At 39.8% G+C, this 25,063-nt stretch overlaps 1 protein-coding gene across 16 annotated transcripts in view; it reads right to left on the bottom strand.

The window, feature by feature from the left end:
- Nucleotides 1-11,023, bottom strand: part of MYCBP2 (MYC binding protein 2) — a 175,355-nt gene extending 164,332 nt beyond the window's left edge. For 14 of the 16 annotated variants that reach the window (XM_053936621.1, XM_053936623.1, XM_053936624.1 and 11 more), the window contains exon 1: nucleotides 7,508-7,610. In XM_053936621.1, coding sequence (XP_053792596.1) covers nucleotides 7,508-7,533 — 26 coding nt within the window. In that variant the 5' untranslated portion in view covers nucleotides 7,534-7,610. Of the gene's footprint in view, nucleotides 1-7,507; nucleotides 7,611-10,005; nucleotides 10,278-11,005 lie in introns of those variants that run through there. The other 2 variants (XM_053936636.1, XM_053936620.1) reach the window with 2 other exon arrangements.
- Nucleotides 11,024-25,063: the final 14,040 nt, after the last annotated feature.

The following is a 25,063-nucleotide window of genomic DNA, read 5'->3' as shown; positions in this document are numbered from 1 at the left end:
CCTGACGATGCTTGACCTTTCTCATAGTGAAGAATTGCTTTCTTGGAATGCACTGGAATTTTGTGAATTTTTATTTGTGCCACATCAGTGCCATGTCAGGGTGGGGGACAATACTGAGAAGCAACTGACTCTCCCTTCTTCATTCTCTCACTGCATTAAAAAGTCACTCCTGAACCTCCTCTTCTCCAGGCTAATAGTCCCAGCCCTCTCAGCCTTTCCTTACTGAAGAAAAGCTCCAGATCCTTAATCACCAACATGACCCTGCACTTAACTCTTTGCAGTATAGCTCTCCTCTACTGGGAAGCCCAGAACTGGACACTCCAGATGCACCCTCACCAGAGCAGGGAGAGCAGAGAGCACCTCCTTCAACCAGCTGGCAACACCACTCTTCCTAACATAGTCCAGGAGGCTGTCTGCCACCTTTGCCATGGCAGTGCATAACTGGCACACAGATGGTTGCCAACCAGTACATCAAGTTACTTCTCTGCAGAGCTGTCTCCCACCTGGCCAGCTCCCCAGTGTTATTTCATCCCTGATGAATGATTCTGCAATTCCCCTGGTTGCACTTTAAAATTCCACTCAGCCCAAATCTCCAGCCTAGCCACATCCCTCAAAACACAAACACAACCATGTGGTATATGAGGAACTCTCTTTTGTACCATCTGAGAACTTGCTGGGGGGGACACTGTCCCAGCATCCAGGCCATTAATGAAGATGCTAGACAGCATTTGCCCCAGTATCAGCTTCTAGGGTACATGACTGATGACTTTACTCCAGCTGGCCTTCGTGTCACAGATCGCAAACCTCTAGGCCCAATCACTCAGCCAGTTCTCAATCTACTTCACTGTCCACTTATGTAATCCATCCCATTGTCAGCCTGTGCATGCTGTGGGAGGCAGTGTCAAAAGCTTTACTCTAGCTGAGGTATAGCATACCCACTGCTCTCCCTGCCTGGAAGGTATCTGTAGATTGCCTACAGTTATTTTTCACCAAGGCCTACAGATTTTTAAAGGAATTTAAGCTGTGAGAATCATTAGAGTGGGAAACTGTTCAGCTTGATAGATGGACCTCAAAACAGCACTGAGAGCAGAACCAATATTTTCCCTAAATAATAAAAGCTTAGTATTTTTTGATTGCTGACAATATTATATCAGATGACCTCAAATATTTTAAATGATTGGTATTTTTATTTAGTAAGCCTAAAATTTAACATTTTTAGTGAAATGGACAATAAGTCAACTGTCATTCAAAGAGCCACGTGTATGCTCTCCAAGCCATTACCAGCTTACATACTATCTCCTTTAAATAATTAATCAAGCATTCTGACGTGAATTTTCATCCATGCCAATAATAAAAGGAAAGTCAGGGCTTAAGCAGTGTATATATACAAATGGAAAAATCATCAAAATCCTGCCCCCTAAATCCGTAAATCAGAGTAAGGAACATCAGCTGCAATCCCATTACCACAGGCTTAGAGAAAAACATAGGCAGACTAGTAGGACAGGTTTATTCCAGGTTTCTAAGGCACCTGAAAAGGTTAAAAAAATTCAGAACAGAAAAAGGTCACCGTACTCATTGATTTTCCAGTTGGGATTTTTATGTGCTATTGTTGGTGAGCTGAAATCACACATATTTTTAATAATTATTTTAATTTCATAACTGAGGACTATTTCACTATGACAATAACTTTCTTAACAACTACCATTTTTCTGAAAGCCAAAACTCTGGAGGCTTAAGAAAGGAGCTGCTTTTCCAGCTGCTGGAATACCCTAAGGCCTCTCCAATAATTACGGAAACAAATACTACAGGTTCTAAAAATGAAATTAAAACCCAACCACACAAGTAAAATGGAACTGATTTTCATTTGACCATGACAAAAGTGCAAAATAGTATCCGATCCCTTTTGTAACTGAAAAGGTTTCCAAAACAACATAAGTCTGTCTCAGATAAAGAAAAGTAACTTAAAAGAAAGCATCCCTCCAAAGTGTTCTCCACACAAAGAAAATGTTCCTCAGTATAACCACTGACAATTGGAGTTTCTTTTATGTAATTATCTGATTTTTCATTATTCACTTCAATGCTATCTATGAAATTAGATCTGCAAGAACATATGCAAGGAAATTCTGATTCCTCAAGTTAGTCAATTCTGACAAAAGTATTTATCCTTAAACATTTCTATGACTTTTTTTTTTTTACATTTGGAAAGTCATTCAACCACAGCGAAGATGACAAGATCTGCACCATTGGTCACTCTCCTATCTAAACACAACCACCAAAATTAAACTGTATATACAAAGCTATCTTACACAGAATCATATCAGCAGAATTTTAATTTAGCAAATATACTCCATGGAGTCAAGAAAAATCTGTACTTATTAAGAACAAGCCCATTACTAGTGGTTAATGACTGCGTAAAATCTTTAAAGTGATTAGTATCAAAAGCAAACCAAAGAAATTCTAACTTAGTCTGCAACAAATAGCAGAAGACAATTGCAAGTGCAGACAATTGAAAACTCACCAGTTTTATAGCTGTCAGTGGTCTACCCTGTATAGCAGTATATTCTAGAAATAAAAGTGGATAGAGAATCAATTGGTTTGAAGAGAAAAGGAATAGAATGACTACTCTGAAAACATACAAGCATAATGAAGACCTATGAGCATATCTGAAAGAATTATGCATTGGCTAGTGGGAGAGAAAAGCAAGGCCAAATCAGATAGGAAAGCCGCAAGTGACTACATGTAACATGGTGAAACAAAATAAAGAAGAGGCTGAAAAAATAAAAATAGAATAAGGTATTTATTTAACAACAAGCTCATCTCAGTGTAACGTAAATGACTGGCTGCTATCTGTATAGATACAGCAATAAAAAAGATGAGCAATGTTACCAAGTGCAACAAGGAGCACAGTAGAGAAGTAAGAGGGAGACTTCTGTTTTAATCCCATTGAGGTTAAACCTCTTGGCAACAAACTTTTCTAGACTGACAGAGATCATGGCCAAAATAATCTAAATACCATGGCATCTGTGAATTTAAACTACAAGCAACAGACTTCTACTTTTTGACCTTATCTGGCTTTGGTTACAATAAAAATTTTCTTCCAAGCAGCTTGTGTCTTGCTTGTATATTTTGGATTTGTGATGGGAACAGTGTTGGTAGCACACCTGTGCTTTATCTGTTGCTGACTAACACTTAGAACAGGGTCAAGGCCTTTCCAGTTTCTCACACTGCCCTGCCAGCAAGTAAGGTGGGGCTGTAAAAGAAGATGGGAGGGGATATAACTGGGACAGCTGAATCCAAGTGACCAAAAGGTTATTCCCTACCATATGACATCATGCTCAGTATATAAAACAGGGAGAAAGAAAGAAGCAGGGGGACAGTACATTCAGAGTTATGGTGTTTGTCTTCCCAAGTTACTGGGAATGATGAAGCCTTGCTTTCCTGGAGATGGCTGAACATCAGCCTGCTGATGGTAAGGAAGGAATTAATTCCTTGTTTTGCTTTGCTTGTACAAAGGCTTTTGCTTTACCTACATTAACAGTCTTTACCTCAGCCCCTGAGTTTTCCCACTTTTATCCTTCCAGCTGTCCCCCACCCCACTACAGGGGGAAATAACCAAGGAGCCATGCAGTGCTCAGCTGCCCACTGAGGTTGCACCACATACACCCTTTCATAGCAATTATAAAGCATTTTCCAAGAGTTTAAAGCCCATTACATATGACAATAATGCTTGGAACACAAGCCTAAAAGAGTTAAGGGAAGAAAATGAAAGCAAGGAACAGCAGTAATCTAACCACACATCTCCCGTTTCAAGTGGGGACAAGGAAACTCAGTTTTTTATTTTTTTATAATGTGTACAACAGGCATAAATTTAGATTTATTACACTAATAACAACAAAAATTTTCTCAGGCCCAAGTAGTCATAGATATACTAGATGCAAAGAAATAACTATCATTCAGCTTAAGTCCATCTAATTAAGTTCATCAACACATTCATCAGTCTGAAGGGAATGAGCTATAACATGCTATATCATAGTATATAGCTATAAATAAAAAAAAATCATAAAAAGCTTATCAATATGCTTTGAAACATATGAAACACTAAACCTAAAAGTACAGAAACCATCTGCCTTAATGCTGTCACTTACAGCATAAGGAGCCTATTATCCTGTGTTAATTTCTAGTACTCATCCTTCGAAGGGGCAGAATGGTAGGAACTGACTGTGAAAAACCAAAGGAATAGATCAGCTTCAAAATGTATTTATAACATAAAGTTAATTATAGGAGTACTATTCCACTTAGCACCTGAGCACAAAGCTGTGTTCACAGCAAGCAAGGTAAGAAAGAAAAAGATAAAAATGTAACCATGTGTTCAAGTAATGCTGCAAAAGATCAAGTTTTCAAAGGGAATGAAGGATTAGGAAAACAGTTTGCATGAAGTACCAAAAACTGTGTTATTCATACATCCCATGTGCTTTCTATAAAGACATAAATAGTCTTTATCTTTAAATCATGGGTTTGGCAAAACATACATAGTCATATGTCAGGAGGAATATTTACTAAAAAAAAAAAAATCTTCAAAATATTTTGGCCAGAAGGAAGATCATAATATGGGAGGAAAACCAAAACTAAACCCTGACAGCTGATAGTTAACATAGCAGAAAAACAAATTCAACATCAAGTTTTTAAGTATGCAGAAAACACATTTACTACATTTAACATGGCTAGCAGTGAGGAATGGTAACTTATTATTTTGCTCCAGCCCAACCTTAACTGCCTCAACTTGCTACCCAACAAACCATCAGTGTGCCAGAGCAGATTGTGTAACAAACTGAAACTTTAACTAGCATGTCCTCTAAGTTTAAACTAAAAAATATAAGATCCAAAAAACCCACCACAAACCATGGATTCATGTTTTAATTGTCCTGTTACGTATCTAAATTATGACAAATAATTTTTATAAATATACACAAAGAAGATGCCCATCTTAAGCCTCTCAACGTAATATTATTGGGGTCTTTCCAGCTTCTATTATGTTTCCTACACCAACACTGAACAAATACAACCACGTTAGACTAAGAGATGACTAAAGGTTTTTAAAAAAACTACTACATAAAACTGTTGTCCTTAACAGAATATAAGGTAAATAAGTAAAAATACACTATTTTAGTAATTTGCTAATCCCCATTAACCAATAGGGCAATACAGTATTAAAACATTACTACACTGCAGCTAAAAAGCATAGGGCAGACAGCAACTCCAATCAGGTCTTCTAATGCACAGCTTAATCTAAGACTCAACAGCACATCAATTTCCCAATTAAACAGTTTTAGTTTGCACAAGATTTGAACTTTGTTTTGTAAAAATATACCTACAAAACATAAGAACTGAAAAACAGAAAACAAACTAGACTAGAATATTTCAGTTGCAAAGGACCTATGGAGCAAACCTTTGCACAGGAATAAGCAGGAAAATGTAGTAGGTAATGTAACACCACTACCATTTTACTAGTCTTTGTATACATAACATTTATTTTTTTAACTAAATAAATGCTTCCTAACTCTCTGCAATTATTATTCCATATTAAAAGAGCAACAAGTCCCAAACCAAAAAAGCTAAGAGCTTTTGTAAAGGCTTTAGATCTGAAGAAATTAAGGCTTTTTTTGTGTACCAACAATCAAATTAACACAAACTCATATAGCAAAATTTACTTAAAAATAGTTTACACAAAATCTTTAAATCCTTGCAAGGCAAAGCTGAAGCTTCAGTAATATTTCTGCACTAAATGTTCAAGTATATATACTTGAAACATTCCAAATAAGCACTGCTTTACTGAGTATAAGTAAGGGTATAAGGGAAGACTGTCAATTCTAAAAGCCTAAAGACTGACCTAATATCCAGAGGATGTATAATTTACAATTACAAGTGTGAATGAGTGGCCTGCTTTCAAAATTTGCTGTATTCATCCAGCTGAAACCATCAACATGAAATAAAGTTGGCTGGCTCTTCTTCAGCCAAAATAGCTATTAAAAACAGCCATATAATTTCTGGTTAATATAAGAAATCTTACATTCCCATCATCACTGAAATTTTCCTGGCCTCAGTGAGACCACAACACTAGAGTTCACAACACGAACAGAAGCTTTCTTTCTTTGAAGGATCTAAGAGGCAACTTTACAAACAAAGTAATGGTCATTTTGGCATGAGTGTGAACTTACTGTCATTTTAGAGTACATTGCCATTATAATATAACAATTTCAAGTTAGTCCAAATTATGTAGTGAACATTTCCACTACAAAACAGGTCGCACTAAAGCCATTATGAATTTATATAGCTATCCATATTTGACAAGAAGTCTCAAAGAACATGCTGAGCCTAACTGATAATTCTGGTAGTACATAAATAGGTGTAAGGACAGTAAAGGGACTGGCAACTCAGGGAAAAAAAAACCCAAGATGCACAAGCAGTAATAGCAGCAATTCAGATGGATAGGGATGTTTGTTAAGATTAAGTAATACTACAGGAAAAGTGCATTTGAAGACAGCAAAAATGTGAAAATCAAAAATCCCTTACTTTGCAAATACCGAGCTTTGGTACAGCACTAAAACCAGTACCCACTTGCAGTTTTGTCCACCCAGAACCCAGCATACAAGACAACAGTTTAACATGGATTTTTAGTTGCCCTCTGAAGAGGTCAATACTTCCTACTAGTGTTTTACACACTTCAGTGGTTACACTAGACAGACATTATGCAGTTATTTTCAAATACTTCAGTGGCTACAAAACAGAGACTATAAACTGAGGCATGCTCAGAGTAGATTTTTCTTCCAAACCAATCTTGAATTGACAACTAAATTTCCCATTGCTCGTAGTACTGCAGCAGATCCTTAACACTTATCTCCACAAAGATAACGGCATGTTACATTGCAGAATTAGATACTTTTTTTCTGTTTCCTTTCATAAAATTATTAGGCTGATACGAGTGACAAAAATAAGTTTCTTGCTCCTGCCTCTCTGTACACAAAAATCTTTGTGTAACCCTTCACCTCATGCTGTCACAAGTGCAATCACAAGGTGAGCCAGATCAGGGAATTAGTCCGGATTACAACAAACCAGTTTTGCCAAGTTAATTTTAACCCAGAGTGAGTCTCTAATCTGTTACTGCAAGACACTATAGAAGTATTATGTCAGCATGGCAAGGGGAGCAAGCACACTGACCAACCCATCTCCTGTGGAGACCAGTGTTCATGACTCTACAGCCCATATCACCGGAGGAAATGCAAAGCACTGCTGGTTCTGCTTCACAGCCAATTACTGCATCCTACTCAACACGTGATATTCATCCCTTCTGATGACAGCCAGCACAAACACCTTGCAAATGTGATACTGATCTTGTGACTTTCAGATAATCTCCACAATGTTTGAACTCCTTGTCTATACAAAAGCATTTTCATACTGCTTGCCAGTTCTTCATAAACATTAAAGTTAGGTTTGGAATAGAAGCACTTACTGAGACAGGCATTGGTCATGGCCCATGAAGCGCAGAGTATAATTTTGCAGACTTGAAGCAAAAATTCCACATCAGCTTATGGCAAATAGGTTGCACTATCATTCTTCACATTAGTCTTCTTGGAACACAAGAAGAATTTTATTACTGTTGATAAGCCAATTAGTTTAGCTTTTTTTCAGCTACTTCAAGTAATTTTTCTAGTCACAAACACTCTTGTTGACAATCTTATTGATCAAGAGGCTTCAGATTTTCCATAGATATAAAAATCAAGTTAGGACTTCTGTCATAACCTATATTATCTTAAGCTCCATTTAATTTATCTAGCACTGTTTTCTACCATAGCAACTAGATGCAGCCACAGTTAAATTTAAAGCTCTCTTTAGAAAATATTTGGAATTTGTTTTAGTTTTGTAAAAAGGCATATTTTTGAAGAAAAGCCATTTCTGTTTAAGTCTACCAGACAGCTGAAGTATTTTGCAGTATTTTGACACGAATATGGAGAAAAGGTGGAGACCACAAGCAGTATCTTGGCTGCCATCAGTCTGCCACAGTCTGCCACATAAGATAGTGGGGGTAGTGATAGCAGGAAACTAGATAATTACTAAATATTCCTCCTCTCAAAGTCCAATACACATTGGCTGTATTCACCAGTATTAACTACCTGCCATTTACTTGCCAAAGCTTAATATAACCTGTTTACTCTGTACAAGGAATATGTCTTCTTTGACTTGACCTCAAAAACATTAATTAAAAGAAGCATTAACATTTACACCCACCTAAAGCTAGTATTTTCTACAATTTTAAGTAAAAGGGATAGCAGTTGAATCATCCTGAAACCAAAAGAGATGGAGGACACGACTAATGCAAAACTACAGCTTTAAAAAATACAGACCCCTTTGGGCAAAATTCAGACAGGTATTTGAGCACTGAGGAGCATTGCACTGCTGACTTCCTTGCATTTAGTAGTATCCTTACACTTAGCACTTGCAATCCCGGGATTAAATGATACGAAGCTCAAAAGCAGGAAGAGATTTAATGGAAGAAGTATAAGCACTGGACTAAGGAATATGTGGAGTAAGAAAACACTTGCTGGTCTTCAGGGGGGAAAGAAGAACTACAGTTCCCCTATCATACACTGAAAAGAAGCCATTAGTTGCAAAGATGTCAAGTACCCTTATTATCAGTCCACGTTTCCAGCATTTACCATAAACAAATTGGGAAAGGTATGTGTCTTACATTAATTCCATTCCTAGACACAGCTTTCTGGGGTGAGGGGGGTGGGGGGTAAACCCTGCTGTCAAGTCCGACAAAAACCTGAAGAAGCCAAGCAGGCAACCTCCTCGTGCTTTACAACCGTTTGCAAACTTGACACAGCGGTGACTCAAAGCTCTCCATACGACCCGGCCACCCACATCACAGCCTCAGGAGCAACCCAGGCTGAGAACACAGGAAGGTGCCGGTTTCATATCATCCACATCCTCAGCGACCTCCGGAGGGAAACAATGGGGAGCACCCGGGCACCACGGGGGAGCCCTTCACACAGCGAGACCGAGCACCCCGCCACGGCCTGCAGGGCCGGGAGGGTCCGCCCAGGCAGGGCCGGGGGCTGCGGGGTAAGGGAGGCCTCCACTCTCGTCCCCCGCGGCTCCGCACCGCTACAGCCCGCAGCCCCCTCCCCGCCCGGGAGCAGGGCAGGGCGGCATTCCCGGCCGGAGGAGCAACAGGCACCCTGCTGCGGCCCCAGAGCCGGTTGGCACGGCCGGGAATGGGAGCCCTGAGGGGCATCATCGCCGGGGGAGGGGTGCTCGGGAACCAGCTGGGGCCACACCGCACCCCGCAACGCCCCGGCTCCCCCCTGCAAGGCGCTGCCTCCGTCCAGACACCGAGGCCGCCTACACGGCGGTGGCAAAGGGGGAACATGACCTGAAGAGGAGGAGGAAAAATAAGGCAGGGTAGCTAAAGGCAGCCCCTGTACATGGAAGGAGCGCCACGGTCTCTCGCTCGGGTAACACGGCCAGCGGGAGCCGCGGGTGCCCTGCGGAGCCTGTCGCGGGAGAGACCACGGGATTCAGCCCGTTCCGGCAAGCCTGGCCGGAGCGACATCTGCCCGGGGTCCCAGCACTTGCATTCTCCATCCCCTCGAGGGAGCTGGGCCGCACACTGGGGCGGGCACAGGTAACTCTGCCCCGGAGGGCCCCGGGAGAGGGGGCGGCAGCGCCATCTGCGCGGTATCGCCGGCCAAACGAGCGGCGGGGCCCGGGCGGCACCTGGGCAGCCGCCGGGTTACATCACCGCCCCTTCCCTCCGTCCGTCCCCCGGGGCGCGGCGGCGCGGCCACATGGCAGCGAGGACACCCGCGCTGCCCGGCACGGGGGCGGGGAGGAGGATGAGGAGGGCGGCTGCCGGGAGGGAGGAAGGTGCACGCGCCGGGCCGCTCCCAGCCGGCGATGGGAGGGGTGGTGGGGGCTGCGCGTCTGGCCCAGCGCGGCGCGCGTTACCTGCCCGGGTGGCTCCCCAGCTCACGGTCGCTCAGCGCCGCCGTGTAAATCCTCCGGTATCTGTCGGCCAGGGCCTTCCCGGAGAGCAGCAGCTGGTAGCGACTCCGGCAGCCCAGCGGCGGCGCGGGCAGGGCTCCCAGCCCGCCGGCCGAGCCCTCATCGGGCCCCATAGCCGGAGCGGCGCCGCCGGAGGAGAAGGAGTAGCCGCGTTCGGTCCCGGTGCAGGCGGTGGCGGCTCCCGCAGAGGCGGCGGCGGCTGCGGCGCTGCTCATCCCCCTCCCCGCCCGCCCCCTGCTTGCGGCGGCGCCGCCTCCTGGCGCGGCGCGGACACAGGCGGCTCCCGCTGCCTTCACCGTCGGGGCCCGGCCATGGCGAGGCCGCAGGAGGCGCCGCAGGAGCCGCCCTTCAGGCTGCGCATCCACCCGCGCTGCGGGAACACCCCGCTCTTCCCCTCCTCCAGCGGCGGCTCCAGGCCCCAGCTACCCGCCGCTCGCCTTCCGCCCCGGGCAGAGCGCCCGCCGCCACCAAGTCCCGGGAAGGACCGTGCACCGCTGGGACTTGGGGGGGCGGGGGGGGGCGGGCTGCTTGCTTCCCCCTTCCCGCTACAGGGTGTGTGTGTGGGGGTGGGGGGCGGAGGCCGGCGGTACCGCTTCCCCTCCGGAGTTTGTGCTCGGCGCTGCCGCCGCCCTCTCCCCGCACGGCCGCCCCGGCCCCGCCTCCCTCCCGCGGGCAGCGCGGCCGCCGGGCGCATGCGCTGCCCCGCCCGCTCCGCGCGGTCCCCGGGAAATCCGGGATAGGCGGGCTGGAGGGGGCACCTGCTGCGTGCGGCTGGAGCACCGCGGGGCTGGAGCACCGAGTGTGGCCGAGGGGACAGTCTCCCACCCCCGTCACGCCCGAGCGAGGTCGGGCTGCGTGGGCCCGGGAGGCGGGTATTCGCACGGAGCTGCTTCTGCGCCCTGTTGGGAGTGCGTATCACAGGATCAGTTGGGTTGGAAAAGACCTCAGACATCGTCGAGCCCGACGTATGACCGAACCATCTCCCTGTCAATTACACCATGGCATTAATGCCCAGTCTTTCGCTACAGACCTCCAGCGACGGTGACTCCACCACCTCCCCAGGCAGTCCGTTCCAATGTCTGCTCACCCTTTTTGTGAACAAATTCCCCTAATATCCAACCTAAACCTCCCCTGGCGCAGTTTAAGACTTAAGACTGTTGTTCTGACCCTAGTGCCACTTGACTTCAACCTCCTTTCCGGTAGAGTGTCTGTCCATCGTATTTTATTGAGGTGTCCAATGCCTCACACCTTGTTTCTGTGCTATGTACTGCAACCTAGGAAGGATCTTTTCCCAGGAGCAATATCCTCCCTGACTTGAGGCAGGGTCTGCTAAATCGAGTTGCCACATCAGGCAAAATTTTCCTTAAGCTGCCTTCACTATCTTCAGGACAACTTAGCAGCTTTTAGAGGATAAGGGAGGCATGGCAGCAGGCGCTTTCTTATCATCAGGTCACTTATGTTATAGCTTTTTATCTGTTGGAGTTGTAGTCCTGCAGTTTTGCCACACTTTCTACCACTTTATACAGCTGCAAACTTAAAGTGTATAGGCCAGAATATGTAATAAATAATTTAAAAAAGCCTTCATGCCAAATGTGGTTTGGATCACAGTCTGCAGAAAGCTGTCATCCAAAGAAGGTATGTGCTGACATATTTTCTTATTTATAATTCTACATTCAAAAAAAGACCCTAAACAAAGCCTGGAATTCCCCTGTTTGTAACTACAGATAAATATTTTTGCAAACAATTTCTGCATAATCAAGGAGTCACAGAATACCTGGAACGGATGCAACCCATAAGGATCATGAAGCCTCTTGACCTGCTCAGGACAACCAGAAGCACAACATGTGCCTGAGATCAAATAATAGCAAATATAACAGAACTATGCAATTGCCATCTTTCTTAAGCTTGTGTGATGCCCATGAATGCTTAAGCTTCAAGCTAAATTTCAGGTACTTTTTTATAACAGAGAACTAGAGATGTTGAAACCAGTAAATTCATGCAGGTTTTCACAAAGATAACTGTTCAGGTACTCAGCCAGAGTAGTGCTGCCACTGAAGAAAGGCTACCTTATGATGCATTTAGACACAACTAGAGACCATTCCAGAAATATTTAAAGCATTAACTACATAAAAAGCTTTCAATTATAATTCTTATACTGTAGTGGGTGGGAGGAAAAAAAAAAAAAAAAGAAAAGGAAAATAACACTCCAGCAGTGATTAAAAGGAGCCATGAGAAAACAAGTACCATGTCTTATGGTGTTAAGCACCACCAAAGCACATTCCCTATTAGAATCAGTGATAAGTCTTTATAGCTCCTCTTCTAGGAATTACCTAGAATCATTCCTACAGGCAAGATCCATAAAAACAAAGAAACAAAAAAAAAAAAAAAAAAAAAACAAAACAAAAAAAAAACAAAAAAAAACCAAAAAAAAACCAAACAAACAAAAAAAAAAACAACAAAAAAACCCAAATAAACAAGAAAACAAATGCACCTCAAATAAACAAACACACACAGAGAAAACAAACATGAATAAAGCAAAAATGGCAAATCCACCTCCTTTAACTCATATTTTTGTTTTATTGTAAGCTGTTACTTTATATCCAAATAGTGTTTTTTCCTTCACCAAACACACAGTGTCCAACAAAAAGATTGTGTTCTGGTATAACATTGTCTGTCTCATCTCAAAATTATTCTGCACCATTGCCACTGTAGCCATCTTACTGCATGGGCAATAAGTTCTGGCAAACTTTTATGAAAGTGATGCAATTTATTGCAATTCTTGCATATTGCTGCAAACTCTAGAATTTGTCTGGGCTTGTGTTTACAGAGCCACTCACAGTGGGGTGAGCATTATTTGCAAACTGCAACTTCTACTCCACATCTGTTTTTATCTCAAGTGTTTTTCAGTTTGGGTGAATCTTGCAAAGTGCCTGGAGTGCAGAGTGCACCTTCCATAAGCTGCAGTTTGTGATGAGCACTGGAGTTTGACAAGGTAACCAGGATTTGCCAGGCCAGGATAACACTGTATGTTCTTCTAGTCCATCTCTAATCTCTCTTCACTCAAAATACAATACAAACTTGTGAGACTCTTAATGGCACAAAGTGGGAGGTGGGTGTTCAGTCCTCATTCACAGCCATACTTTCACTTCTTGCTTTGTCCTCCAAGGAAGCCATCTTTTCTTTTTCCTTTATTTAGTTATTTATTTGGACTGTGGTACTCTTGTTTCATATTCTGACACTGATTCTGAGCAACAATATCACTACTGTGCCATGTAAGAACATTCAAAAGTACACATTTCATTTGGTCCAACCTTATGCTAGATCTGATATATTGACTATACTCTTGTAGTTAGCATAATGTGTATTCTGCAGTTCTGGGATAAAATCATTACCAGTTCAAATCTATTTTCTTGCTTCTTAGTTGGTGGTGTTTTCTGTTTGTTTTTTTTTTTTTTTTTTTTTTTTTTTTTTTTTTTTTTTTGTTCTGTTTTTGTTTTTTTTTTTGTTTTTCCCTTTAGGGATAGTGTAATTTTAGAGACTGTTTGCACCAGATTAGCCCTTTGCTTTCTGTGGCTGCAGAGGTCTAGCAGTACATGTTTTAAAGATGGATTTATTATACCATCAGAACAAACTCAGTCCACTGAGCAAAGCTATTTTGTGCAGAATATGTCTTACTTCTGACAGCACTCAGCTCTTTTCCTGTTTGCAAACATCTTCCTGCTGACACAGAAAGAAGTGCTTTGTCCATCGGCCTCTCCCTTTTACTTTAAGGTGGGGCTTACAGCAGTTGTGTTCATTCACTTGGCACCTTTATAGATAAGTTTTAGCAGAACAAATTGTTTACATGTCATCAAGAATCAGAATCTGACAGTCTATCTTATTCACTGTTATGGCTCACATGGATCAACATTGTACAAATGTGAGTTTCAACACAGCAGACCTAGAATTTCCACCAGGTAATTCCCGTATCCTGCATGACAGAATGTAAAGTAGAAAGTTCCATGATTTCATAACCTAACTCTTATACTATTAGATTGTATTTCTGGGCTCTTTTTTTTTAAGCTTTCAAAATACTATATAAACCAGAGCAGTAATTTTTTCACAAGCAAGCAGTGAACCTAGAGTTAGACAACTTTAAAATTTGTAAACTAGACAGTTTACACATTGAAGCCAGGAAGTTATGAACCATAGAATTTAGTACTTCTGCAGTAAAACTTGTATTTTACTACAGTCAGGTGATGTTAGAATTCTTTGTTTGCCTGAAGGAACTAGCTCTTACCAACACATTTGCTCCAGAAATAGGACTTAAATCAGTAATTAAAAAAAAAATAAATCTTTTGATCATTAAGCTTATGTTGCTGTCAAGATGTGAGGCTGTTAACATGATTAGTTAAAAGGACCATTTTTCACCGCATAGTTCCACCAAGCTGGCATCTGTTTTGGCATTATTACTCTGTAATGGAAATCTATCATTATTTAAGTTGTCAGCATTTATTTTGAGGCTTCATTATTTTTGGGGACATACACACATACAAGCACCAAACCCACAAATTTTCACAGCACAATTCTTGTCATGTGTTTTTCTGTTATAACGAGCTCTTTACTGATAGAAAGCACAGGACAGGAACTGTACTGCCTCCATATTGGAGACAAGGCTTTTTTCTCCATGCTACAATGGAAGTGCTTATTCCTTGCTATACATTTGTTTACCAGGTCAAATAGTGTCACTAAGTTATGCTTACCCAGTGTCACTACTTATGTTATGCATACTTTTGGTACGCAGAACAAATGAAGGAAAACAAAATGCACATATTTAAAAAATAAAAATAATTTTTAAAATGCAACTCACCAAATTTATTTGCATTGTCATGGTTTTTTTTCAAGTCAAGTTTTTCCATTCTAAATTGTAGAGACATACTAAAGAAAAGCAATCAAACAAACGCCACTTCATTTTTTATGCCAGCTGTCACAAATACCAGAGTTGGACAGTCAAAAGGTACTTCTACGCACATTTGAACCCACTTCTGTCTTTATATTACTTATTGTGCCAATATTTAGACTTTATTTCCACCTTAGAAAAGCCCTGTCTTTTCCTTTAAATGCTTTGTTTAAAATTTATTTAGTATGCACAAAAAAAAATACTGTGGAGTAAAAGCTTAGAGTTTAATGCTGACAAATATATAAGCTCTTCAGTTAAGAAAATTACTTCTTTTAGGTGGGGAGACCAACAAAGAAAACCCAACAACTTACTGCTGCCATAGTAATATAATTGGCATTAATCTGAATAAAAATAGGTACACACTGAAGTAAAAGAAAGTATTAATGAATAACTTTTTCCTTTCAAAATTTCAGTAATTATTATTTAACAGTATTCCATCAGATTTCCCCTTATACAGAAATCCAGAATATATATATATATATATATATATATATATATATATATATATACACACACATACAAAAATGTCTGAACCAGCTAGGCACTATAAGAAGACACAGTTGAAGAAATATTACTAGGATATTATCTTCAATCACCCTGAAGAGCAAGAAAATTTATGCAGAACTTTTTAGCCAACAGTACTGAAGTTTGTGAATGAAGTGGCAAAAAGTCAAAAAACAAACAAACAAAAGTATTAAAAACCCACAAAAATACATTCTAGCACTGTTTTATAATGTATTATTGCTTTGAAAATATACTATAGATCAAAAGGAAGGGCTAGTATGGCTTGACATTCAAATCTATGTATGTCAGAAAGCTTTGAAAGTGGACCCTGGACTGAAACTGTTCTGAAACCTGGAAATTTCAAGTCTTCTTGAATATAACGTATGGAATAATGTTTACTGGATTGCCATATAGGATGAAGAAACAAAGACTAGGATGTAAAGCCATTGAAAAGTTCTATCATAGAAACACAAGGCTGCAAAAATCCACTTGGATTATCAAGATGAGTCTTCTACCTGAAATGATGCAATGTACGTGAGAAACAATAAATCCTGCATCCTTTACAAGACAGTGAACACCTGAAATCTATTGTAAACTAAATTAGTTTGTCAGGGGAAAAAATCCCCTAGCAGTTTGAACATGTTAATCTGCAAGCAATAATCTTGGGTATCCAAACCAAAAATGGAATCAGATTATATTTCTATTTTTTTTCCTATTTCCTTATTTCCACACAAGACCGAAATAATTTTATTGAGTCGTCTCAAATGGATAAAGCAGGTCAATTTTAAATTCAAATTCCAGGCTCAGAGCAGAATGCTGGGGATATATTTAGAACAAGCACATTGTCAGTGAAAGCTTTGGAAGTCTAGCTAAGAAACTAAAGGGATGGTGCTGTGATCACAGGAAAGAAAAAAAAAAAAACAGTCTAGGATGCAACTGCTTAAAACTTCACACAGTTATCCATGGGCATATTTTTAGTAACTGTAAGTCACTTAAAACAGTTTTTTTTTGAGCAACTGTAAACTACATGAATACCTTTCAGGCTTTGTGTTGTTTATTAAATGCAGAGTCTAGGGGTTCAGTTAAATTAACACCTCAGTAAACTTTCTCAGCTCTTGAATTAAAACACCCAGAAAATTTCTACACATGAATCATCACATTGGATTTACTGAACTCTGAGGTATGTGCATATACCTGTTGCTGCACTAGCCACATTATTCCCTGTGGGATTTCTTTTTCCTGTAATCTTATAATTACTAGGGACTACTACATTAGTCCCTTAACAGGTAATTTTTTAACAAATTTGTATCAGTAAGGCAGCCAAAAGGAACTTTCCATTTCAACTGGTCCTGAGAACAAGCACTGTTTCCAGTATTTCTAGGAGTATTTCTATAGTATTTCTAGTATTTCTATATATTAAACAGTCAGACCAAGAGGCAAGCACCCAACACACAGTTTATTATTTTCCTTACATTTTGAAGTTTTTAGATTTTCAAAACACTTGGGCAAAACATATTTGGCCATTATTTGTGGGAGAGTCTACATCTCTACTGTTTCCTGTGCTAGACTCTGCATCTGAAAGTATGTATTTTGATGTATTGAAGTTTATCATACAGTTTAGTAGCATGCTTTAGTAACATTGAGAATTGGGTCTTTGTCCTGAACACTTGTGACTGACCTGGTAAGACTAGGTCAAATGGCTTCCTCACTTGTTGCTCTCCCATCTGCTCTGATTTCCACCTAAAGATAGAAAAATCAAGAAATTTACTGAAAGAGGGGTAACACATCAAAGGAAAACCTAAAATTCCTGAAAATGGATAAAAAAAATCCCAAGGAATAAATGGTACTAGAGTAACCAAAGTTATGACAAACAAGAAAAAGTAAGCCACACCAGAGTAGTGGCACAACGTCCTGGTTTCAGCTGGGATAGAGTTAATTGTCTTCTTGGTAGCTGGTACAGTTTTGAATTCAGTATGAGAATAATGTTGATAGCACATTAATGTTTGAGTTCCTGAGTGATGTTTACCCAAAGTCAAGGACCTTTCAGTGTCTCATGTTTTGCCAATGAGCAGGTGCACAAGAAGCTGGGAGGAGCATAGTCAGGACAGCTGACCCAAACAGTCCAAGGGGATATTCCATGCTCAGAACAGCATGATCAGTATATGAACTGGGGGAGCTGGCCAGGAGCTGCTGGTCACTGTTCGAGGATGGGCTGGGCATTGGTCAGCAGATGGTGAGCAATTGTATTGCACATGACTTGTCCCTTTTGGGATTTATTTCTCTCTGTCTCCTTTTCATTACCATTATTGTTATTATTATTATTGTACAATAATAATTGTATTATTATTAATTCTGTTACACTTTTTTTGTTTTTCTTTTTTTCTTTTTTTTTTTTCTTTTTTTTTTCTTTTTTTATTATTTTTTTTTTAAATAAACAAGACCACAAAAGTAGCCTAGCTGTGACAGCTTCCAGCTCTGTACTACTACTGCTGTTAAACAGACAGGCTTTATTTTACAAACTCAAAAAAAGTGCTGTGCAGTTCATTCAGTTGCCAAGCATACAAAATCCTCCTGCTAGCCTTCAGTTCACACACCACCTCTCACCTTTCTTTCCTTCATCTGCTCACCACCTATTCCTTCTGCCATTGCACTGAGTCAAAGTACTCCTAAATGAGTTTAAATTGCCATAAAAAAGCTTGGATAGAAACACCCTTCAAGTTGCAATACAAAGATGGAGCAAGGATTACACCTGACCCTATCCACTGTCCATGGCCCAAGAGCCAGTGAAGAAATGCAGGTTCTTACAATACTGTTTATTTGTCAGTATATCAAAACCACTATTCATATATGTATTTTGTATGTTTCATGAAGACATTAAAGTAGTATTTAGAAACAACTGACTCATCAGCAAGCATTGACATGGATATCTATGAGGTCACAAAATTTAAGGTTTTAAAAATAGCAACTTTCAAAGTAGCAACAGTGTAAACAAACTACATTATTGTTCTGATGGTGCAGTAGGAATCAAATATTTTGTGGAAAGAGTGTTCACCAAATTGCATACTTGTTATATAAATTTAATGCCAGGCTAATATTCTGTCTTGTAGAAATCATTAGACATCAGGAAAGGAGCTGCTGTGTTTTTTTTAGTAGAGACTTATCTCTTTGGATTACATCTGTATCTGTTTACATACCTTACATTTTTATAGTCTACAGAGCAGAAAACTAGAATGAATATTAGAACTTATTTTATGATTGACTGACTACTGGGTGCTTATAGAGCAGGTGGATTCTTAGCTGATTTATTTAATTTTTAATTTTGAATGTTCTCCTTTTTTAAAACTGGTATAACACATTTACTAACTAAAAATATAAAAACACCTAAGGAACAGAAATACCAGAATAATATTCAGTGAGGCTTTATCCAGAAATCAATCATCAGCTTTGTGAGTCCTGTATTTGGATAAGTCCATATAGGTATGGGCATTTGGAGCAACATACAAAATAAATAGTCGCATGTGGGTGTACTATTCCCACCTCTTTCTTCCAGACCCAATTTACAGGTGTTGTGAGACTAGGACTGCTTGCAGTGTAGTGCTCAGACATCTGGAAGCACCATGTTTAACTGTTGAACCTAGGACAACCTGACAACCTTCTTAACACCTCACTCCATTCAAAACAGCAATTGGAATAATTATTTTAAAGCAATGAATTGTGATATAGATTTAGTTAGTTACATTTTGATGACAGCTTCAATTATTTTCTGCTTGCAACAGTCACACCTTGGAATGATGACCTATAACCCCTTCTTTAGAATAGTCATTCTTGCCATAGAAAGGGAAAACTTACTTTACTTAATAGTAGTCATCTAAAGGTTAGGCATCTCGCACCGATCTGGTTTAAAATCTAACAAAGTACATATCTCAGTCTGTCACAAGCAGCTAATAATATCCTTCAGACAGGATACCCTAATTTTAACCACCTATGTGTGTATTAGGTGTGTTGCCTACACTAGACAAGCTCTTTCCATTGTAAATGAAAAGACATGAGTATCTCCAAATAGCACTTCACTCTGCTTGTTTTTATGGTGGAAAGAATTGCCCTTCAGATGTGCCCACCATATTTTAATTAGAGCTTGAAACAGATAAAAAGCACATAAAACCTTAAATCAGGCAGTTATGGATGTGTTTTCCAGTTCCTTTACTCATCTTAATGCAATGTAAAGCAGCAAAATAAGAAAGCAGATATGCCTTATGGTGCAAGTCTTTCTAAAATGTGTTAGAAAGTAATTTGCTTTGATTACAGGTGAGCATTGAATGCCATTTACCTTTGACTATAGCTGTATTCTGTTTTAAGAGCAAGTAAATTCAAAATATATTTATCCTCTTTAGCCCCTAAACTCATATTCTTTTTTACCAAAAGTCTTCCAACAGGCCTTACTAATCTCATTCCTTGACCTTGACAATGGAAAAAATTGGTTTTCAGAGTTCAAGAGTTTTGCCAATCAGCTACTGTCATTTTATTTTCCACACCAAGTCGCCTTTAGCTAAAGCTATATCCCACTGTAGTCCTGAGACTTTAGTTGTTGGAATGCTTTTGGCTGCAGCTCATCTATTTAATTTTCTCATTGCACTTAAACAAGGTATATTTTGGGTTGTTGGTTTTTTTTTTTTGGTTTTTGGTTTTTTTTTTTTTTTTTCCTTCTGTTTTGGTTTGTGGTTCTTGGTTTTTGTGTTTTTTTGGTTTGGTTTCTTTTTTTTCATAGGAACTCCTTTTGACTGGTGTTTAAGGTGCTGTGTCAGCTGCTCCTCTAACTTTTCCCAGTTTTAGTAAGTTCTGGAACAGGTTTTCTTTGCTCTTAAAATTTACAGTTTGTTTCTGCTAGGTCTTTTTTACCTCATGAATATCCAGAGTTTTACTTCTGCTATGTTCTGACAAAAATAGAAAAGCTGGTATTTAATTTATTGTTGTCTGAATCCGAACCTCAGTTTTCCTGTTTATAGGAGGCTGTTGGCCATCTAGTCCCATGCAATTTTTAGATATATTCATAGATAAGGTAAGCCCTCTCCTGGAGTCAATTTTTCCCTAACATTAAACAGCAGTGTAGGAATAACTTTTAAAAATTCAAGGCCTAATTAATTGATTTTTTTCATTAGCAACATTTCTGTATAAAATTTATGATGAAGCTGCCAAAGGCTATCTGACTTTGGAGAAGTGAAATGAGTGAAAATTTAAGTATAAGAAATTTGCTTTATTTGAATAAAATTAACTGAATTATGTGTATGCTGATAAATAAAAGTTTTCTAGCAAAAGGGCACTAGTTGTTATTTTAAAATCTTACTCAATGTCTAGTAAGAAAATGAAAGCTATATCTTTATGAAATTGGAATGTCTTGGATGCTTAGTGCTTTGTATTTGAAAGCAGCCAGGTTTGAAGTTAAGTTATATTAGTAAATTATCTATGGGGACTTGGTAATAAAAGCTAATACAAATCCAGTTTAAATGAGTGTAGCTAATAGCAGATAATCTAATGTTTTAGATATGCCATAAAATTTAGTATGTTTGGTAGTTTAGGAATTCTAAAAGGTATGAAGAGGAGAGAAACATATTTCTCTTAAGAAATATGTTTCTCCATAATTTGTTTATTAGCATGAAGCTATGCTTTCTGCTAGGGCATTTTAGAGGTAAACAAGCAATCAGGCTGGAACTTTGATTCTAGTAGTTAAATAAATTTAAGATTGCTTTTTGATTTCTACTGAATGAAACCTATAATATCCTCTAAGAATCCTGCAGTGAGTAGTCCAAACTGAATGCAACAAAGAAACAAGCGTTGACTGAGTCAATGAGTAGTCAATGTTGGAACTGACAGCCAAAATTTTTGAGCTTTAAACATTGGTCCTGGAAAGAAGTGATCAGCCATCACTACACTCTGGGAAGGTAGCCTCAGGAGAAAAACAAATTTCTACTCTTCATCCCTCTCCTGTTCTTGTTTACAAAAGCATAGGGAACAGGAGGTGACTTATTTATCTATCAACCACACAGAGAGTGCTTAAAAATTCTGACATGCAGGAATTTTTTTAGAAACTCTGAAAACATGCCTTGCAATTTATCAGGCAGTAACAAGAACCAAGGACACGCCATAAGAAATAACGATTAAGAACAGGCAGAGAAATGGATCAGTAAAATGTTAAGAATACCAGCAAATTAAAGAGAGAGCAGCCAATCAGTCTCATAAAATTAACCAAAGAAATATAGTTGCAAACGTGATTAACTCATCTTCTTTGGGCAAAACTGAAAGCAATTATGTTTAAAAAAACCAAAAAAACTTGACATCCTAATTAAGGTACGCCTTTTAAGATTGATGGTGATAGCAAAACTGTTAGGAGGACTGCCGAACTTGAAACTGTGCTTCATCTGATTATTTGGTTTACTTATGTGGAAGAAATAGAGGTATTTCTGCTTTTCCCAACTCTGCTTTCTGCTCTGCAAATTACAGTTCATTCCGTGAGAGTCAGCAGTAGTTTAACCAGCCAGTGTGTTGAAACATTTTGGAGTCCAAATTTTTCCAAACTAATTTTAGGCAAATGACCAAAAGATCTAGTATTGGGAATGTAATTGCCTTGACTCAGCTTTCACTGGCTGACTCAGCTGCAAGGACAGCTAGCTTTTGCCGTCTGGAGGTGCTATGGATTGTACTTGAGTCTTCTCTCTTCTTTCATGTCTTTAAACAGAAGCCATGATGGCATAAATTGGAAGCCTGGTAATAGATACAAAAAATTCATAGACTTTTACAGTGCCATTCAAGCTACAGGACCTTAGCTTGGTTTCAACACTAGCAAGATAAAATCTTTGATAAGAGAGGCCTTTTAATTAGTATCACAACAAAAGTCATCTTACTTGAATATTTCCCATGAAAGAAGACTTCTCTTTCCAGTCAGAGTTTGAGTTGATGAGGAAATTTGCATGATGAATCTGTTCTTCTAAATCAGTGATATACATGGGGAATTCTAGCTTAAACACACAAGAAGTTGCACTTCTTGCAACTGTATCCAGCTTCTCATACCTTATATCTATATCTAATCTATATATCTATATCTATATCTATATCTATATCTATATCTATATCTATATCTATATCTATACTTTTGTATATGTATGACTTTATATAAAATTATTCATCTATGTCACTAAAACGCTTGTGGTCTGGACTCTGTAGTCTCATATAGAGATGTAAGGACCAGATTCTCCTCAGCACCATTTTTGACTGTTGCTCCATTTGGAGGGGAGAGGATGAGTTCATCTAGCCGTGCCCCCCTGTAAGATGCATGAGAGGAAACAGCAAAACCATAAAACCATGAATGTTTTTGGCTCCTCATACTCTCCTATATACTGTTCATAATATATTCTCCACAATTTTGTTATGTTTTAAGTTTTAATATTCATTTAAATGTTGTAAGTGAAAACCTGAGGTGCTACTGGCTCAAGATCTGACTGGACACAATCCCTTCTGTTGCAAAAGTACTGAAAGAACTGACAGCCTTTGCTAGGAGTGAATGGTCTCATAGCAGAAGGGCAGAGTTGTTGCCCAGCATAACTGATGAGCATCACTTGAGATGTCCTAGAGAGTTCAGGATGTCTTTGATATTCAATACAGAGGACCTGCAGGTATGACATAAGTCCTATGAGAGACTTGCACCTCTGGTGCCTTTGTAGAGGTGAATCAGACCCTTGTTGACCACTGAAGTTAACATGTTCCAGATGGATCTCAAGTCAGTGGACATGATATGCAGAATTCTGTCATAGACAACATCTGGAAACTCTTTCCACAGCTAGCAGATCACTCAGCATACATCAGAGGTAGGGAAACTGAAGTAGTGCTGAGTTGTTGGCATTGAGAAAACCACGCTTCACATGATTCTTGCTGCAGCTCTTATCTGAAAGATGATGGAAGACTGTGAGATAAAAGGATTTAATATTGTGAGTGCATCTATGAACCTTATTCTGTGCAGGTTGCTCCATAATTGGGAGAAAACTGCAATTTGGCAATGAAGATACAGAACAGACTGCTTTAATGAATTTGGGTCAGTTAAAAATTATCTCATTATCATGAGTCCTTTGTGGGGAATCCCTTTGTCTAGTCCCAGGCAAGTTTAACATAGTGTTTCTGAAACTGCAGGGTCTGTGTGAAACTAGTCACTTCAGCACAGCTCAGGATGGGATTTAGTAATCCAAAAGCAGTTTACTCAGGATTTTTTTTCCATTTAGTGGGCTGAAAATGTCAGTCTGATAAAATGTCAATCTATCTCTTTTACCACAGCCAAATTATGCAACAATTGTCCAGGAATGCAAAGAAGAGGGAACCACTGTCTTCTCATTCCATATACCCACAGAACTTAAGGTTGAATTTGGTCATGTGGATGCATGTGCTTTGGTCATGTGGATGCACCTTGCCTGCTGAGTCAGGAAGCTCAGTGCAAGCCATGCATCTTGCAACTGCTGCAAGCCAGCTCCTTCCTGGCTTGGCAATTATCTGTATTGCTCTTTAACCCAGACAAACAGTGTGGAGCTCAGCTCAGGGATAAAGTTCAAACTATCTCTCTGAAATTTTTAAATCTATCCATATCTTAAGGGACGTCCTGCTGAAAGACTTGAAAAGTACACAACTAACCTCTTAGTAAAAGAATTAGTATTACCTACACACTTGTTGCTTCTTTGACTGACCTGGATGGTTTCAGGAAAGTAATAAACAAGAAAGACTGTGTTAGAGCTTTAGAAACCTTTAAAAAGCTTTTCTGTCCACAGCTACATAGAGCTTTCCAAAGGAGTTTCTCTTACAGGCTGTCGCTGCAGAGATAGGAATAGCACATTATTGCAGAAGGTTAATGGAGAAGGGCACCTGGTCTATTTGTGAATCAGAGGTTGTTCCCATGGGAGAATACTTGCTGAATGAGTGTTTAGATATTAAGTGCAAAAAAAATTGGTAAAATATTTTTGCTGAAGATGTAAACTCTTGTCCAAAATAACTGCTCTCTTTCCTGAAATTAACAAGTGCAGTTAAGACATTAATAACCAGACTAATAAGCAGTATTAGGAGGGTTCCTGGAAGCATACCAAGTATTGTGTGTACCACTGCACATTCAATTAGAGAGAGCTGTCAGACTATATGGGCATTTCAAACAGGAGGGCAAGGAGTGCTACACGTAATGTTAAGAGCAAAGAGACTACAGAAGACTACTAAAAATAGTGTTGTTTTGCAGTGTGCTTATTCTTTGCGCCCCACTTGGAAGGCAGAAGTAGCACCAGATATCTGGAAGACAGCTGGGAGCAAATTGCTATTTCTTCATAAGAACATAAATGGGAAACAGCGGGGAGGCTGATGTCAATGTCTGTGAAAGTAACACCTTCTGAGACCAGTCACTGTGGTTTAGTTCAGCCTTAGCTCTGTTCAGAACCTGAACCTAAACTCAGGTAGTAATTTAGAGGGTATGTGAAGATTGTGGGTAGAAGCATGGTGGGTAGCTTTTCTTTCTCTAGTGAGGAGTCAGATGTTGACTCTATA

The sequence above is a fragment of the Vidua chalybeata genome, chromosome 2 (assembly GCF_026979565.1).
Source record: "Vidua chalybeata isolate OUT-0048 chromosome 2, bVidCha1 merged haplotype, whole genome shotgun sequence".
NCBI classification, from domain to species: Eukaryota; Metazoa; Chordata; class Aves; order Passeriformes; family Viduidae; genus Vidua; species Vidua chalybeata.
Note: the sequence above shows the minus strand (reverse complement) of the source record. Positions and strands in the feature narration are given on the sequence as shown.